Source organism: Pseudorasbora parva, chromosome 25 (assembly GCF_024679245.1).
Source record: "Pseudorasbora parva isolate DD20220531a chromosome 25, ASM2467924v1, whole genome shotgun sequence".
NCBI lineage: Eukaryota > Metazoa > Chordata > Actinopteri > Cypriniformes > Gobionidae > Pseudorasbora > Pseudorasbora parva.
In genome coordinates this window covers 26,718,770-26,736,348 of record NC_090196.1, presented here as the reverse complement: position 1 = coordinate 26,736,348, position 17,579 = coordinate 26,718,770, and the positions used below count along the sequence as shown (strand labels likewise).

At 41.2% G+C, this 17,579-nt stretch overlaps 1 protein-coding gene and 1 long non-coding RNA gene across 2 annotated transcripts in view; one reads left to right on the top strand and one right to left on the bottom strand.

Moving 5' to 3' along the window:
- The window catches only part of LOC137065418 (uncharacterized), a 38,310-nt gene that overhangs the window by 18,337 nt on the left and 2,394 nt on the right, over positions 1–17,579 (bottom strand). The gene's annotated exons all lie outside the window — the stretch shown is intronic.
- On the top strand, positions 735–11,065 carry LOC137064331 (mucin-2-like). Its single transcript, XM_067435687.1, has 7 exons — positions 735–964; positions 1,065–1,179; positions 8,939–9,196; positions 9,452–9,578; positions 10,048–10,162; positions 10,324–10,462; positions 11,012–11,065. The coding sequence occupies exons 1-7, from the start codon at positions 735–737 to the stop codon at positions 11,063–11,065; spliced, it is 1,038 nt and encodes a 345-aa protein (XP_067291788.1).

Here is a 17,579-nt window from a genome sequence, read left to right as displayed (position 1 = left end):
AATAGGTTGTTTGTTGTGATTTAATGCATCATGCTTTCTAAAGGTGTTCAATGATAATATAGATGAGTATAGATAAGTATTATAGCTGTGATTACAGTTATTCATTAGATCATACAATGCATTATGAGGTGCATCACACAATGCATTATAAGGCATAATTACTGCATTAAAATACCTTCGTAATGAATTATATATAAAGGCTTTAGGTAAAGTGTTATAAAAAGTCCATATGTGACATCAGTTAGTTAGTTAGAATATCTTTAAGCATCGAAAATACATTTTGGTCCAAAAATAACAAAAACTACGACTTTATTCAGCATTGACTTCTCTTCCGCGTTTGTTTTCAAACCTCAAATAAAGATTCAAACTGTAATTAATTAGTATTGATTCAGATCGCCAATGTCACGTGATTTCAGCAGTTTGACACAATCCAAATCATGAATCAATCCGCTGATTCATGACCGTTTGGATCTTTTTTTGAGGTTTGAAAACAAACGCAGAAGAGAAGTCAATGCTGAATAAAGTCGTAGTTTGTGTTACTTTACGGGTGTGGAACAACATTAGGGTGAGTCATTAATGACATCAATTTCATTTTTGGGTGAACTAACCCTTTAAAGTTTAAGCAAAACCATAACATTACTATGGGTGAATCATCGAGTAAATCTTTGTATTCTCTTGCTTTTTTTTCTTTTTTACCAGTTCGTGCCAGTAACCATGTCAACAGCGTCTGTAGCATGTGGGGAAACTTCCACTTCAAGACGTTCGATGGGGACTTTTACCAGTTCCCAGGCATGTGCGAGTATAACCTGGTGTCTGACTGCCAAACCCATGTCATTCGCCAGTTCTCGGTTCATGTGAAGAGAACAGAAAACTCCAACAGCCCGAAGATCAGCAGGGTGTCGATTTCTATCAATGATATCACTGTTGAGTTGACAGAGGAAACGGTCATGGTCATGGGAAAAAAGTGAGATTCTAGAAAACTGAAGTGCTCCTTATTTACTCCCACAGCAGACACAACATAGAAAGATGTTTTTAATTTTAATCTAATATATTCTTTTATTTAGTGGAACGCTGCCCGTACATGTCGGAGGGGTCCTTGTGGAAGAGAGCACAATTTACATCATGGTTCGTTCCAAAATAGGCATCACTGTCATGTGGAACAGAGAAGATGCAGTTAGGGTGAGTCATTTTTGGTTCCACTTTATTTTGATAGTCCACTTTAGACATTCTACTAACTATAAGTAACTTTGCAATTACAGGTCAGCTAACTCTCATTAGAGTATTAGTAGACTGTCAGTAGACTGGTAGGTTATGGTTAGGTGTTAGAGTTCGGGTTAGTAGAATAAGTTGAATTGTAGTTGCCAATTTACTTAAGTCAGTAGAATGTCTGTTGGGGGACCGACAAAAAGTTTTAGTAAATATTAATCAGACAGTCTACAAATACTCCAATGACAGTTAGTTGACATGTAGTTGCAAAGTTACTTATATTTAGTAGAATGTCTAAAGTGGACTATCAAAATAAAGTGTTACCTCATTTTTTCCTGTCAATTTTTTTAAATACATGAGCTAGTATACATTTAATTATACAACCTAAAATAAATTAAAGTTGGGACGATTTATGAAATGCAGTAAAAATGTAGAAGATGTGATTTGTTGATTCTCTTTAACCTTGATTCTCTTTAACCTTAAATGACAAATCGGTGAAAAATTAACCTAGGGGGAATTAACAGATTAATCCACAGAGTAGATTGTTCTCTGGGATGCGTTTTCTTGGAAATTGAATGTAAAAAGTTTTATCTCTAAAAACAAATTAGCTTATAACACTAGTCTATGGGGCACAGGGTAGTAAAATTAAATCGCTAGTTAATACCACTAACAAGGCTCAAAATAGCCTCACACTAACAGTAGCATAATGAGGGTCCCTACATGCAAACTGAAGCATTGAGAACTTTGTAAGAGTACAGACAGTTTAATAAGAAGATACTTTATAAACACAGCGCATCACGCGTTCATGGACAGGCGCCATCTTGGAAAACAGTCTCGACTCGTCGAGCCATGAGCGCTCTGCTAAGTGATGAACTGTAACTTGGAATCTCATATGGTCCGTTGTTTCCAGAAGAAAACCCTGAACACAACAGAGAAAATAAATAGATAAAAATTAAAATGTACATGCTATTTATTACATTTCACAAACTTAATTCCTATCGACCAGCTCACTTAGAACAGCGCTCGTGGATCGATTCGTCGAGACTGTTTTCCAAGATGGCGCCTGTCCGTGAACGCGTAAGGCACTATGTTTATAAAGTATCTTCTTATTAAACTGTTTGTACACTTACAACATTCTCAATGCTTCGGTTTGCATGTAGGGACCCTCATTATGCTGCCGTGTTAGTGTGAGGCTATTTTGAGCTAGAGGTATTAACTAGCGATTTAATTTTACTACCCGATTCCCCATAGACTAGTTATAAGCTAATCTGTTTTTAGAGATAAAACTCTTTACATTCGTTTTTCATGAAAACGCATTACAGAGAACGATCTACTCGGTAACCATCTGTTAATTCCCCCAGATTCATTTCTCACTGAAGTTGTCCTTTAACAAAAGTTAACAAAAAAAAAAAAAAAACTTTAAAACATTTTTTTGTTGGAAATATAAAAATGTATTTATTTTGATTGCTGCAACACACACCAAAAAAGTTGGAACAGAGGAATGATAAAAGTGAAAAGATTATAGAATATCCAAGTTAAACGAAAACAAATTGCAAATTGGTAATAGGTCAGGTATCGTGATTGGGTGTGGAAGGAACAACTCATTCTTTGCCAGCAAAGATGGTTCAAGACTTATTACTTTGTGCCAAATGTCATGGTGTAATTGTCAGACAAATCAAGTCACATTTCTCAATACAAAACTGCAAAGAATTTTGGTTTTAGTCATCTACCATGCATATCATTGTGAAAATATTCATGAAATAATAACATGAAAAACCAGTCACTTAAAGGCACAATCTGTATGTGTTTTGCTGCTAGAGGTCACATTTTTTAAAACAAAGGCAAAGCTTAATTGATGCCGTTTTCACCATCCAGAGATAGCCTACATAGAATTCACGAATCATGTTCAAGAAAGGAATTAGTAATGAATTTGTTTTGAGAGGCGGTATTAACATTAAGTGACATGGCATCTGACGCACAGAAGCCAATGGCACGTCACTATGCATATTGGCACATTTGGTGGCACATCCAGTCTTCATTGGCATGTGCCAGTGGATAGTGGCATGTGTCACTGGCATTATCGCGACACACTGACACACACCTGACTGACACAGAGTCGCGGAACATGTCGCCGTGTATTGTGACACCTCCAGTAGTGACTGACAGATTAATCAGATACTGATGTAATTGAGACACAAAATCCTAAATAAGCAGCATAATTTTGTTATATTTTAAATGTCAATCAAACATATTATTTGCGTCACGTCTGTGTTTGAGTAGCATGTGCCAATGAATGTTTTGTAATACGTCACGAACTGCCCATTCTAGGAAAGACACAAAATAAATCTATCATGGTTCACTACGAATAATGCATTGACAGTCACGTCCGCAACTGTAAACCTTTATTTATTCGGGGTGCTGCACGGACACACACCGGTAGGTATCAATATAAGTGAGTGTAACACCAGCCAGCGCAAGATTCTCATCTCTGGCTTTAATATTTCAAGAATAATTGTAACATTTATCTATAATAATGATGTACACATTAACAGTGATGTAATAAATCATATGTTTGACAGCATAAAGAAAATTGTTATGCAAGTGGCGGATGCCACTACCACTGGCACATGCCAGTTGGCCTGTGTCACTAAAATTGACTTTATGTTTTGACACCTCCAGTAGTGACACCTGCAGCTGTCTGCCTGAGTGTAACATATAACATTATGCACATAGTTAATTTGTACCAAAAATCAAAAAAGGATTTTATTTATTATTTATTTATTATTTATTTATTAGGGGGCGGCAGTGGCTCAGTGGTTCATGTAGGTTGTCTACAAACCGGAAGGTTGGTGGTTCAATCCCCGGTTCCACCTGACCAAGTGTCGAAGTGTCCATGAGCAAGACACCTAACCCCAGCTGCTCCCGACGAGCTGGATGGCGCCTTACATGGCTGACACCACCGTCGGTGTATGAATGGGTGAATGTGAGGCAAAATGTAAAGCGCTTTGGATAAAAGCGCTATATAAATGCAGTCCATTTACCATTTATTGGATAATTCAATGTTTAATTTTGTATTAAAGCCACAGATGATAATCTTGTGCTGATTTATTTTGTGTCTTTCCTAGAATGGGCAGTTCGTGACGTATTACAAAACATTCAGTGGCACATGCTACTCAAATACAGACCTGACACAAACACGTTTGAAAAAAACTATTACTCACTTTAATGCGTTTAATTTATATTTAAAATATCCCATATTAGGATTTTGTGTCTCAATTACATCAGTATCTGATTAATCTGTCAGTCACTACTGGAGGTGTCACAATACACGGCGACATGTTCCGCGACTCTGTGTCAGTCAGGTGTGTGTCAGTGTGTCGCGATAATGCCAGTGACACATGCCACTATCCACTGGCACATGCCAATGAAGACTGGATGTTCCACCAAATGTGCCAATATGCATAGTGACGTGCCATTGGCTTCTGTGGGTCAGATGCCATGTCACCACTGCTACTGCTTACTAAAAGTACATTTTAACGAACCCAAATTACTTTACGCAAACACATTAAATCACTACATGATTTACCCTATTAGGCAAGGCAAGTTTATTTGTATAGCACATTTCATACCCAAAGGCAATTCAAAGTGCTTTACATAGAAATTATTTAAAATAGTGGTAACATGCATGAGAAAAAAGAATACCATGTGTACGAATTAAACAATTAAAACAAGGAGAGTTAAAACAGTTGTAAAGATAATTAAATAATAATAATAATAGACTTTATATTATTATTATTTATTTATTTATTTTTTTTATTTTATTCTTTTTTTTCTTTTTTTTCTTTCTTTGAAACAATGTCAAATGTTTTTCTGTATTTGTTTTGTAAATGTGTGATGTGATTTTGTGTAGTAGTTTGAATTTGTATATGTCACCAGTGTCAAAGATACATTTCTGTTCTGTGACAAACAGAATGGACAATAAAGTTCAATAATAATATTTTATATAGCACCTTTAAAATGCATCTCAAAGCGCTTCACAAAACAGTCACGCAAAAAAAGTAATAAAATACAAAAATACAAACATTATGAAATGTAGGGTCAAATAACAATAATACGGCAATTATAAACAATTTATATAAAAGCTACCCAAAACAAATACGTTTTCAGGGCAGATTTAAAAACACTAAGAGATTACGCTTGCCTAATCTCCACAGGCAGGGAGTTCCAGAGTTTAGGAGCATTTGATGAAAAGGCCCTATCACCCTTGGATTTAAGTTTAGTTTTGGGAACAATTAAAAGGCCAGCTTCTGAGGAGCAAAGTTCACATAGAGGTTTGTATGGGGTTAAAAGCTCAGTGATATAAAGAGGTGTAAGTCCATGCAAAGCCTTGTAGGTAAGCATTGGAATTTTAAAATCAACACAGAATATGATATGACAACTTTACAATTGTAAAATGAATAAACAGATAAGATAGCTCAGCTAAAATGCACAGCTAAACAGATGTGTTTTGAGTCTGGATTTAAATGTGGCTACTGTTGGAGCACATCTGATCTGTTCAAGAAGCGGTTTCCAACTGTGGCTGGCATAATAGCTAAAGGCAGACTCTCCTTGCTTTGAGTGAACTCCTGGTATTTCTTACTGACTTGATCCTGCTGATCTGAGGGGTTTGTATTTAATCAGCATATCTGTAATGTATTGAGGTCCTAGGTCATTGAGAGATTGATAAACAAGTAATAGTACTTTAAAATCGACCCTAGATATAACTGGAAGCCAGTGTAAAGACCTGAGGACTGGGGTCATATTTTCTGGTTATACTTTATTGACACAAATTGATAGGTCAAACAGCAAAAGCCAACCACAAATAGTCTATAAACAAAGCATCCAGCTATCTTTGAGTTCACATGAAGAACAGTTAAAGTTACTCCTCAGGCTACAGAAAAATGCCACATCGAAAGTCACTCAGACCTATAACAACCCAGCCACAGTAATTGGGAATAACATGTCTTGCCTTCCTGTGTTTTTCGTCCAGGAATTCAAGAACAGAAGTGGATATTCATTTACATTTTTTCCACGAATTTCTGAGTTAATATTTTTTCAATTTTACTCATAATACAACAATTCACCATGACATCACAACAGTAATAGACGTTCTACCGGGTTGCAAAAGCCGAAGCATTCCCTACCCTACCCTAAAGCAAATGAACACACTTCAGTGCTTACATCAGAACCCAATAGGACCTGGTCGTCAGGATCTTCGGGGGGCGAGAAGGTTAAATCCTCCCCGCCCTCACTCCATTCACTCTTGGGATTGGGCTCTGGTGCTCAGAAAACTCCAGAATGCCTGTTCGAACCTTTGCGCTCTGTAGCGACTCAGGCGAATCAAACACACAATCGCCAGTTACATTTAACAAATATGTTTTGAATGCTTTGTGCTGAGTAACAGACCTTCCCCCAACACAACAGAGAAAGATTCTCCGTTACCCTGGAAACCATCTGATAAGAAGTTTTACGGCCCAAAAGAATTTGGCCACATGAAAAGTTCCATACCCAGAGAGTTAAAGGTTGTAAGACACACGCTTTTACCTCAAATTATAGACAAACCATCTATAAATGAACATGCACCCCAGGACATTGTATGTAAACACATAACTGTTTTGTAAAATGTTTATTCTGTATGGTATTTTGCATCTTTTTATCTTTGTCTTAACAAATTACTAGTTCAGATAACCTCATATATGTCATGTCTCATATCAAATTAATGCTCACTTCACGACTTACACTTCCATGTATATCACTTATTCAGAAAATGCAGTGTGTGTTTGTTGCATTAATTAGAATATGAATGGTCAGAGACCCACTGATTCGAGCCTTGGAACAAAGAGCCATAAAATCTGCTGAGGAATTTCCCGCCTGGAAATCCCAACAATCTCATTGGTTAAGTCTAACCCTGGAGGGTGGGACTACGCCCAGACCATAAAAGGAGGCGCTCGGATGCTCTTTCGCTCTCTCTTCTTCTGAAAGTCTCTTCCGAAATGCTCTCGTCTTCTCTCCCTGGCTGACTTCTGTATTATTTATTAAATATTTCTTAATTACAGACAACACATTATTCCTCATGTACTGCTAATTTCATAGCTCTCAAAGAATATTAAGTGTTTTTATTGGAGAACTCATCTATGTCTTATCTTATCTTATAAAATCCAAACAACTAGGATACGGACGAAGGGTTGGCAACATTGAATTTGGGAATAAGCAAAAAGTTCCCTACACAATGGATAATTGCAAAAATCCTTCAGAAGAGGAGGATGCAAAAAAAGTTAAAAGAGTTAAACCAGTGTAAAAATTATGTAAGTCATAAAAACTGTCCTATTCTATCAAACTGAATGGGTTTGATTAGGTGGAATTTCTTATGACAATTTCTCTGACAACTAATTCAAATAATTATAATATTGATATGTTTTTATTGATATTCTATGTCTTTGTCATAACAGCAGGCACAATGGCCCTCATTTATCAATCTTGCGTAGAAACGGGCGTATATGTTGGCGTAAGATTATGCTTACACTCCTCTCACCGCCTGATTTATGAAACTGTGCGCACCTCTGCAATTCAGGTGTACGCAATACCTGCCCTTGATAAATGCCGCGGCTGAAAACGATCGTCATTAGAATAACACGCCCCTATATATTCAAGTCTCCGCCTCTCCCACGCCCTCATTTTACGCCATGGACACACGGAAGACGGCAAAGAAACGAAACTTCTCTGACGTGGAGATCGGGCGCGCTCAATCATCTCTTTAGTCCACTTAGTCAGGGCACTGATTAGGACATAAGTCAACGGGCTGACTCCCTGATCAGTGCTCTGACTACTGAACTATTGAGATGATTGAGATGCGCCCATCGAGACCCTCACCAGGGAAGTGGAAAAAACCCCGAAATTGTTTTATTTGGGAGTTTAAAGAGTGGGATTAAAGGCGCTCACAAAAACAAAATATGGACCCAAATTACGAGTAGCTACTGTTAGTGTGGGGGTTGAGAAGCGCACTCCAGCAGTTTAAATAGCTGTTTGGATGATAAATTACCATCACAATGCATTATTTTACAGCACGTTTTGAAACAATTAGCATTTAATTTCGTATCACGGCACATGTGTTGGGGTGTACAATAGTGATGATGATGTGATGTGGAGTAAGATTCATTCACATTAATAATTACATGACAATTTGTAAGATTCTTCTTATTATTATTATGATTATTATTCTTAATGACGCTTGTTATTTAGAAGAAAATGCCGTTTTTATTGATTTTATTATTATTTAAAAGAAGAAGGCCATTTTTATTATTTTGTCAGTCTGAATTATTTTAGTCCCAGTCCGTGCGCATCTGCCGGGCCAGGCGCGGGCCTGAAACGTCAGATAAAGCGCACAGGCTCGCGACTGGAGGAATACATATGCCTACAGATCAAACACTTTGGTAAAGTCACACAAATTAAACATTGACATTCATGTTACACAAAAATAAACACTAAATGTTGTTGTTGTGGTTTTTAACAGTGGGTCATATAGCATATCTTGTCAGTGCGTTTTGTGGTGTTAGGAATTGTTTTTCTGCGCATTTTCGCACTAACTCAAACGTGCGTACACCACCTCCTGAGCTGGCGTAGGATTTGAGCGTGCCGTACGCCAACGTCCATATTGATAAATCTCAAAGTCACCGTGGGTTTGGGTGTACGCAAGGTGTACGCTGGAAATTTGGTGTACGCACTTTTGATAAATGAGGGCCATTGTGAGGACCTTTTGAAAGCTAAAGACTGGGACCCCTGCACTCAGATTTTGAACCCTGAGCCATATATCAATGCCTGTATAAATGATTTATGCTTGTATCAACCTGTAGACAATGACAATTCCTCACTCTGTGCAACTTTGTCTGAATATTCACGTCAGTGTTCGCATGCTGGGAAATCTCCACCGACTTGGAGAAGAGATGACTTTTGCGATAATAACTACCACCGAGCTCTGGTGGATGTCACAGGGTTCTTCTCTCTTCAGCTTTTTTCATTACTTTGATTCACTTTTCTTTTAATTATTCATTAACAGCTTTAAGATTAATTTTAACAGATTAATATTGACAGTTTTATTGTCGCATCCATATCCTTCTTCAAATACAAATTGCATTAATCAACAACAAAAAATGTAATCAAGGCATAAAACAGCTCCTTTTTTTGATTCTGTAACTTGTATTCCAATGCAGCTGTAACTTGTCCCTACAATATGGTACACTCTGAAAGCGGCTCCCCCTGTATGCAAACATGCTTGCACAAAAACACAAATGCACTGTGTGAGGAACACAACATCGATGGCTGCTTCTGCCCACCAGGTCAGTACATTATACACAATATTAAATTTTATCTTAGTATATTCTTTCATGTGACACTGAAGACTGTCTGAGTAATAATGCTGAAAATCCAGCTTTGCATCACAGGAATACATTACATATTGTATTCAAATAGAAAGTGGATATTTTCAAAAGGATTAATATTTAACAATATAATGTTTTTATACTGTATATTCCAGTTAGCTTTGGGAGGTCATTAGCCAAGTGATTCACATTATTCCCGCAATCTAAATGCTTACACAATAAACATGATTTAAACCAATTGCTAAAGTCGTGTAGGAATTTCCAAAGCAATTTTAACAAATTGAAATGTTTAAATAGGTTTGCGAAATGTGTTTTGAGAGTTGGAAGAAATGGTTTTCAATTGTGGACAACTAGAATCAGAATTTGTGTCTAAACAATTGCGGAAAAACATGTGTTTATATCTGGGTGAATATGAAATGTGTTATAGGAACTGTGTTTGATGAAATCTCAAAAATGAGCTGCATCCCTGTTGAAAAATGTCAGTGCACACATGACGGCATCTACAACCCAGGAGATGTTCTTAAAAAAAATGAGGAGGAATGGTAATAAAATTAATTTCACTCTGTTTTTCCTTTTACATATTTAATTTCAAAAGAAAACAAACACATAAATAAACATGCTGTACACCTAACTATTGTATTACTACATTATTTCTGTAGTCCTGAAGGTGGTTGTTTACTATATCTGTTTCTAATTTTATCAGTATATGTGAGAAGGGAAAGTGGATCTGTATGAGTATTCCCAGCCCTGGCCTGTGCGCAGTAGAGGAAGGATCTCACTTCACCACCTACGACGGGAAAGAATTCACTTTCCATGGAGACTGCAACTATGTGCTCTCAGAAGTAAGTGGTTTAGTCAATAACTACACCTTCTGTAACTTTAAAACATTTATATTTGCAATTATTTTCTTTGTATTATTCATGTTTTATGTAACACTTCACGAGTTTGTGTGCCCATATAATCTTAGTGAAAGTGGTAAACAGATTTGGCTTGCTGTCTGCTATAGAGGGGCTCGGAGAGGATATTCTACCCGAGCTCCGATTGCCCCCCTATAACAGGCAAATTGAATGAATAAAATAATGAATGAATGAGTCATTTATATAGCGCTTCCATATGTACTACTGTACACCCAAAGCGCTTTACACTCGTGTCAGTGATCTCTCCTCAACCACCACCAATGTGGTGTACAAAAGGAGGAGCAGGGGAGGAGGAGGGATGCTTCAGGAACCAAAAAGGGGAAGAGGTAAGCTGCTGGTTTTATACCTTGGTATTAATTGAAAGATTAGATGGGCGCACTCCTCCCGAAATTACGTTTATTAACTTCACGAGTTTGTGTGCCCATATAATCTTAGAGAAAGTGGTAAACAGATTTGGCTTGCTGTCTGCTATAGAGGGGCTCGGAGAGGATATTCTACCCGAGCTCCGATTGCCCCCCAAAAACATAATGCAGAAATAGACAGCAAGCAAGAATCATGGAAATTTGAACAGCTCATGATTACGGGAGGAGTCTGAATTATTCCAGAAGACCCCCCAAAATTGTTAAATAGACTGAATGGAAGATGGCACTGTAGCAGTACTGAGGTAGGTAACTGCTGTGGCAGTTTATGAAATAGGTGAGGGGTTGCAGCAGTAGTCAGGCATTGAGCGGGGCATTGCAGCAGCATCAAGCAGAGCACTGCAGCAACATTCTCTAATTGACGGGGCACTGCAGCAGCATCAAGCAAAGCGCTGCAGCAACATTCTCAAATTGGCGGGGCACTGCAGCAGCAGTCTCAAATGGCGGGGCACTGCAGCAGCTTTCCCAAATTGGCAGGGAACTGCAGCGGCAGACTCAAAATGGCGGGGCACTGCAGCAGCATCGAGCAAAGCACTGTGACAGCATTCTCAAACTGGCGGGGCACTGCAGCAGCTTCAAGCAAAGCACTGCAGCAGCATTCTCAAACTGGCGGGGAACTGCAGCAGCCTCCAGCATTCTCAAATTGGTGGGGCACTGCAGCAGCTTCAAGCAAAGCACTGCAGCAGCATTCTCAAACTGGCGGGGAACTGCAGCAGCCTCCAGCATTCTCAAGATGGCAGGGCACTGCAGCGGCAGTCTCAAGATGGCGGGGCACTGCAGCGGCAGTCTCAAAATGGCGGGGCAATGCAGTAGCATTGAGCAAAACACTGCAGCAGCAGTCTCAAGATGGCAGGGCACTGCAGCGGCAGTCTCAAGATGGCAGGGCACCACACGGCAGTCTCGAATTGGCGGGGCACTGCAGCGGCAGTCTCAAATTTGCAGGGCACTGCAGCAGCAGTCTCAAATTGGCAGGGCACTGCAGCGGCAGTCTCAAATTGGCGGGGCACTGCAGCGGCAGTCTCGAATTGGCGGGGCACTGCAGCGGCAGTCTCAAATTGGCAGGGCACTGCAGCGGCAGTCTCAAAATGGCATGGCACTGCTGCGGCAGTCTCAAATTGGCAGGGCACTGTAGCAGCGGTCTCAAATTAGCGGGGCACTGCAGCGGCAGTATCAAGCAAAGCATGGCAATGGCAGTCACAAATAACGAAGCACTGCAGTGGCAGTATCAAATTGAGAAGCACTACAGCGGCTGCATCAAATTGGAGGAGCACTACAGTGGCAATATTAAATTGTGGAGCACTGGGCACTGCAGCGGCAGTATCAAGCAAAGGATTGCAGCGGAAGTCACGAATTAGCGAAGTACTGCAGTAGCAGCATCAAATAGGAGAAGCACTGCAGCATAAAATTGGCGCAGCACTGCAGTGGCAGAATCAAATTGCGGAGCACTACGGCATCAAACTGCGAAGCACTGCAGCGGCTGCATCAAATGGTGGAGCACTGCAGTGGCAGTATCAAATTGTGGAGCACTGGAGGGGCAGCATCAAAAATGGAGGAGCAGTGCAGCGGCAGCATAAAATTGGAGGAGCATTGCAGTGGCGGTATCGAATTGCGGCTCACTGCAGCATCGAAAAAGGAGGAGCACTGCAGTGGCAGCATCAAATAGGAGTAGCACAGCAGAGGCAGCATTAAATAGGAGGAACAATGCAGCGGCAGTATTAAATAGGAGGTGCACTGCAGTGGCAGTATTAAATAAGAGGTGCACTGCAGTGGCAGCATTAAACTGGAGAAGAACTGCAGCATCAAATTGGTGGAGCACTGCAGCAGCGTCAAATTGCAGAACATTGCAGCAGCAGCATTTAAAAGGAGGAGCCCTGGAGTGGCAGCATGAAACTGGAGGAGCACTGTAGCGGCAGCATCAAATAGAAGGAGCACTGCAGCGACAGTGTCAAAAAGGAGGAGCACTGTAGCATCAAAATAGGAGGAACACTGCAGCGGCAGCATCAAATAGGAGGAGAACTGCAGTGGCAGAAACAAATAGCAGGAAAACTGCAGCATCAATATAAGAGGAGAACTGCATTAGCAGTGTAAAAATGGCGGAGCACTGCAGCGGCAGTATCAAAATGGCGGAGCACTTTAGCATCAAAATAGGAGGAACACTGCAGCGGCAGCATAAAATAGGAGAACTGAAGTGGCAGAATCAAATAGGAGGAAAACTGCAGCATCAAATAGGAGGAGAACTGCAGTGGCAGTATTAAACTGGAGGAGCACTGCAGCAGCAGCATTAAAAGGGAGGAGCCCTGCAAGTGGCAGCATTAAACTGGAAGAGCACTATAGCGGCAGCATCAAATAAGAGGAGCACTGCAGTGGCAGTGTCAAAGTGGCGGAGCACTGTAGCATCAAAATAAGAGGAGCACTGCAGCGGCAGCATCAAACTGGAGGAGCAACGCAGCGGCAGCATCAAATAGGAGGAGCACTGCAGCAGCGGCAAAATGACAGATCACTGCAGTGGCAGCATTAAATAGTAGGGGCACTGCAGTGGCAGCATCGAAGTGGAGGAGCACTGCAGTGGCAGCATCAAAGTGGAGGAGCACTGCAGTGGCAGCATCAAAATTATGGAGCACTGCAGTGGCAGCATTAAATAGTAAGGGCACTGCAGTGGCAGCATTAAACTGGAGGAGCACTGTAGCATCAAAATAGGAGGAGCACTGCAGAGGCAGCATTAAATAGGAGGAGAACTGCAGTGGCAGTATCAAATAGGAGGAGCACTGCAGCGGCAGCATTAAACTGGAGGAGCAATGCAGCGGCAGCATCAAATAGGAGGAGCACTGCAGCTGCTTCGTCAAAATGACGGATCACTGCAGTGGCAGCATTAAATAGTAGGGGCACTGCAGTGGCATCATCAAACTGGAGGAGCACTGCAGTGGCAGCATCAAATAAGAGGAGCACTGCAGAGGCAGCATTAAATAGTAGGAGCACTGCAGTGGCAGCATCAAGATGACGGAGCACTGCAGTGGCAGCATAAAATAATAATAAGGGCACTGCAGTGGCAGCATTAAACTGGAGGAGCACTGTAGTGGCAAGCAAAGCCCTGGAGCATCAAGCGAGGGACTGTGGCATAAGTGAAGGACTACAATGGTGATATCTAGTAAATCCAAATACTGCAGCAGCAGTATCAATTTGGCAGAGCACTGCAGCGTCAAGCGAAGATGGCTTGTTTGATGAGGCTGAGGTCCGAACAAAGTAAAATCGAAAGGGCTCTGAGGACCACCAACCCAATAGTTTAATTGATGGTGTGGCAGTCCTTTTGGCCTGCGGTGGTGTCTGCTCCATTGCGATAGAAGTGAGGTGAATATAAGTAAGCCTAATTACCAGAGTGGGTGGGGATCTGCTGAAGCTTTTTTAAAGAACTTCACTGCCTGGTGACAGGAAGGTTGTTCTCATCAGAAAACAGCGGGTCGAGATGTGAGGAGATCAGCACCTCCCTGTGGCAAGGGAGAAGGAAAGATATTGATATTGCTGGATGGGTGTCGGGAGATTGAAGCTAGGAATGAAAAGGCAGTTTTTTTTTTTTTTAATTGATCCGTTTATTGCTTTTGATGAGGAAACGGATGGTGTTCTTGTTTAAAACTTAGAGATCATAGATGGTCGGATGGATGGTTGTAGATTAGAAATTTAAAGCAGCCGAGATAGACTTTGATGGTACTAGATTGGGTGGACATCTCGTATGACATCAAAAAATGAAAAAGAGGGAGAATTTGGGAAAACAAGTTGGTTGTAGGAATTGTTTGAAAAAGCTCTCCAAGTTGTCCAGTAGGATTGCAATGCTGGGGTTGGAACGGTGTCCACCTTCGGGCTAATGCTCTTAATATTTATGCCAAAATCTGGGAAATATAGAAATTAAGATAAAAACTCCACTCTTCTCCTGAAAAAGTCTGCTGGTTCCTCAGTGACAACTTTTATAGCGTCAAACAACTAACTAAGCTAAACTTATTTAAAACAAATACTTGAAATAAAATCATAGTGATAAAACTGCCTTAAAAGACAGAAAACATCTTGGAAAATATAAAGTGTAATTTGATTGTTTAGTTTAACTCGTATCCATTAGAAACCACGGAGGGGCGGGGCTTATGAGCTATACTGGGACCAACCACCTGGGGTGATTGAGGCACGGAGGCTTGGTGGAGACAGGTGATGGATCCATAGCAATGATGTAGTAGGAACTGTAAGAGCAATGCAGCTGAGAAGGAGGCAATGAACTGTAGAGGAAGCAGAAGCTGGATGGAATAAGGTTGGAGAATAGAAAGCTTGGGGAGCAACCCCATGCTTGGATCGGCTCCAATGGCGGCGGAGAAAGGAAAGAGAGGGAGGGGCATGACCATCTGCGGAGGCAGCCTCACGCTTTGGGTCTGCACCTATAGCAGAGGAGAAATTAAGGGGGGGGAAGGCAGGACCGTTTGCGGAGGCAGCCTCACGCTTTGGGTCTGCACCTATAGCAGAGAAGAAATTAGGGGGGGGGGGGGCAGGACCGTTTGCGGAGGCAGCCTCACGCTTTGGGTCTGCACCTATAGCAGAGGAGAAATTAAGGAGGGGGGGCAGGACCGTTTGCGGAGGCAGCCTCACGCTTAGGGTCTGCACCTATAGTAGAGAAGAAATTAAGGGGGGGGGGGGCAGGACCGTTTGCGGAGGCAGCCTCACGCTTTGGGCCTGCTCCAATAGCAGAGGAGAAATGTATTATATAGCTTCTCAATTTAACAGAGAATAAAGGCCAGAAAGCACAGAAATATTGGAAGCGTGGAAAGAAGAACAGAAGAAGCTATACTTACCTGTGGGAGGGTGAAAGGTAACAGTCGAAGAGGCCGTGGAACTATTGCGAGCAGACGCGGAACTAATGTCTGCGGCCGCGATAGTGCCGGCCGAATTAAGGGGCGGACGTGAAAGCATCGGCAGCTGCGGCTGCCGGCTGAAACTGAAACGGACCGTATAGATCGTGCAGTTGTTTGTGTTGATGTTTGCGTGTTGCTGCGAGAACGCTGAATGCGGCGTGAGAGAGAGTTTTTGGTGAAAACACACGAGCAGATCGTGAAGTTGCGCTTTTGAATTCCTCTGGGTGAAATGGAAAACCCGCGCTGGATAACGCTTGAGCGCGTTGACGGACTCCTCAGCAGGAGGTACGAGGCTTAACGTTACTGCTGAAGAGGATGATGTTGATGATGATGAAGGCCTCGATGCATCGCGATGAGGATCGACCGAGCCCCGTTATGATTCTAGATGGAAGAAGAGAGAGGTTTTCTTGAGCGAGGTGTTATGTGGAGCGGAGAGACCGGCGGTCTGGAGATCAACAGGTGAAATGAGCAGCGCAGCCAGTCAAGCAGAGTTGGGCAGGCCAAATGCTTCAGGAACCAAAAAGGGGAAGAGGTAAGCTGCTGGTTTTATACCTTGGTATTAATTGAAAGATTAGATGGGCGTACTCCTCCCGAAATTACGTTTATTAACTTTACTTGACACTTAATTAACAAACAATGTGATATTTTTAAAGGGTTAGTTCACCCAAAAATTAAATTGATGTCATTAATAACTCACCCTAATGTCGTTCCACACCCCTAAGACCTCCGTTCATCTTCGGAACACAGTTTAAGATATTTTATATTTAGTCCGAGAGCGTTTCTAAGTGTAGGCACGCTATAGGCCTACTGTCCATGTCCAGAAAGGGAATAAAAACATCATCAAAGTAGTCCATATGTGACATCAGTTAGTTAGTTAGAATTTCTTGAAGCATCGAAAATACATTTTGGTCCAAAAATAACAAAAACTACAACTTTATTCAGCATTTTCTTCTCTTCCACGTTTGTTTTCAATCCTCAAATAAAGATTTAAACTGTCATGAAGGTTAAAGGTTATGAATCAGTGTATTGATTCGTGATTCGAATCGCATGTCAAACTGCCAAACTGCTGAAATCACGTGACATTGGCGAATCATGAATCAATCCGAAGCACCAACTGCTTGTAATGGAACACTGCTGATAACTCCAGCTGTGGTTGTGATTTCTGTTGACATTTGACTTGTTGGCGCATATTCCATAGCTTGTGGATTCAACACCTTTGGTCTTGTAGAATGAATAACTTCATCTCTTGTCACATCCATTGAAGTCTGAGGTTTTGGTAACCTTTTTCCTTTAACATGTGAACTCTCTCGTGAACATTTACTATGTCTGACTGCCTGTCAATTGTACTAAACACTGCAATTTTTGCAGCAGATGCTACGATTTCAGCGTCTAATTCAAGTTGTTCCCTTTTTTTTCTTAATTCCTCCTGCTGCGTTTCAATTTCATGTTTAGTTTTTAATGCAGTAGCACGTGCCACGAGTGCAGCCCTCTCTGCTTCGGCCTGTATACGAGCCGAAACAGTGGATGAATTACTGCTGCCTGAACTACGCTTACTAAAACCAGAGTTTCCTTTGGAAACATTTGAAACACTATCCTCTGGAGCAACATCATCATTAACATTTACATCCACCCTTTCAGATGTTACAGGTTTAGACAGCCATACATTTACATGTTCAGTAAACTCATTAATTGGAATCATTTTTGCCTTGAACCATATATCATGTTTCTCAATTTCATTGT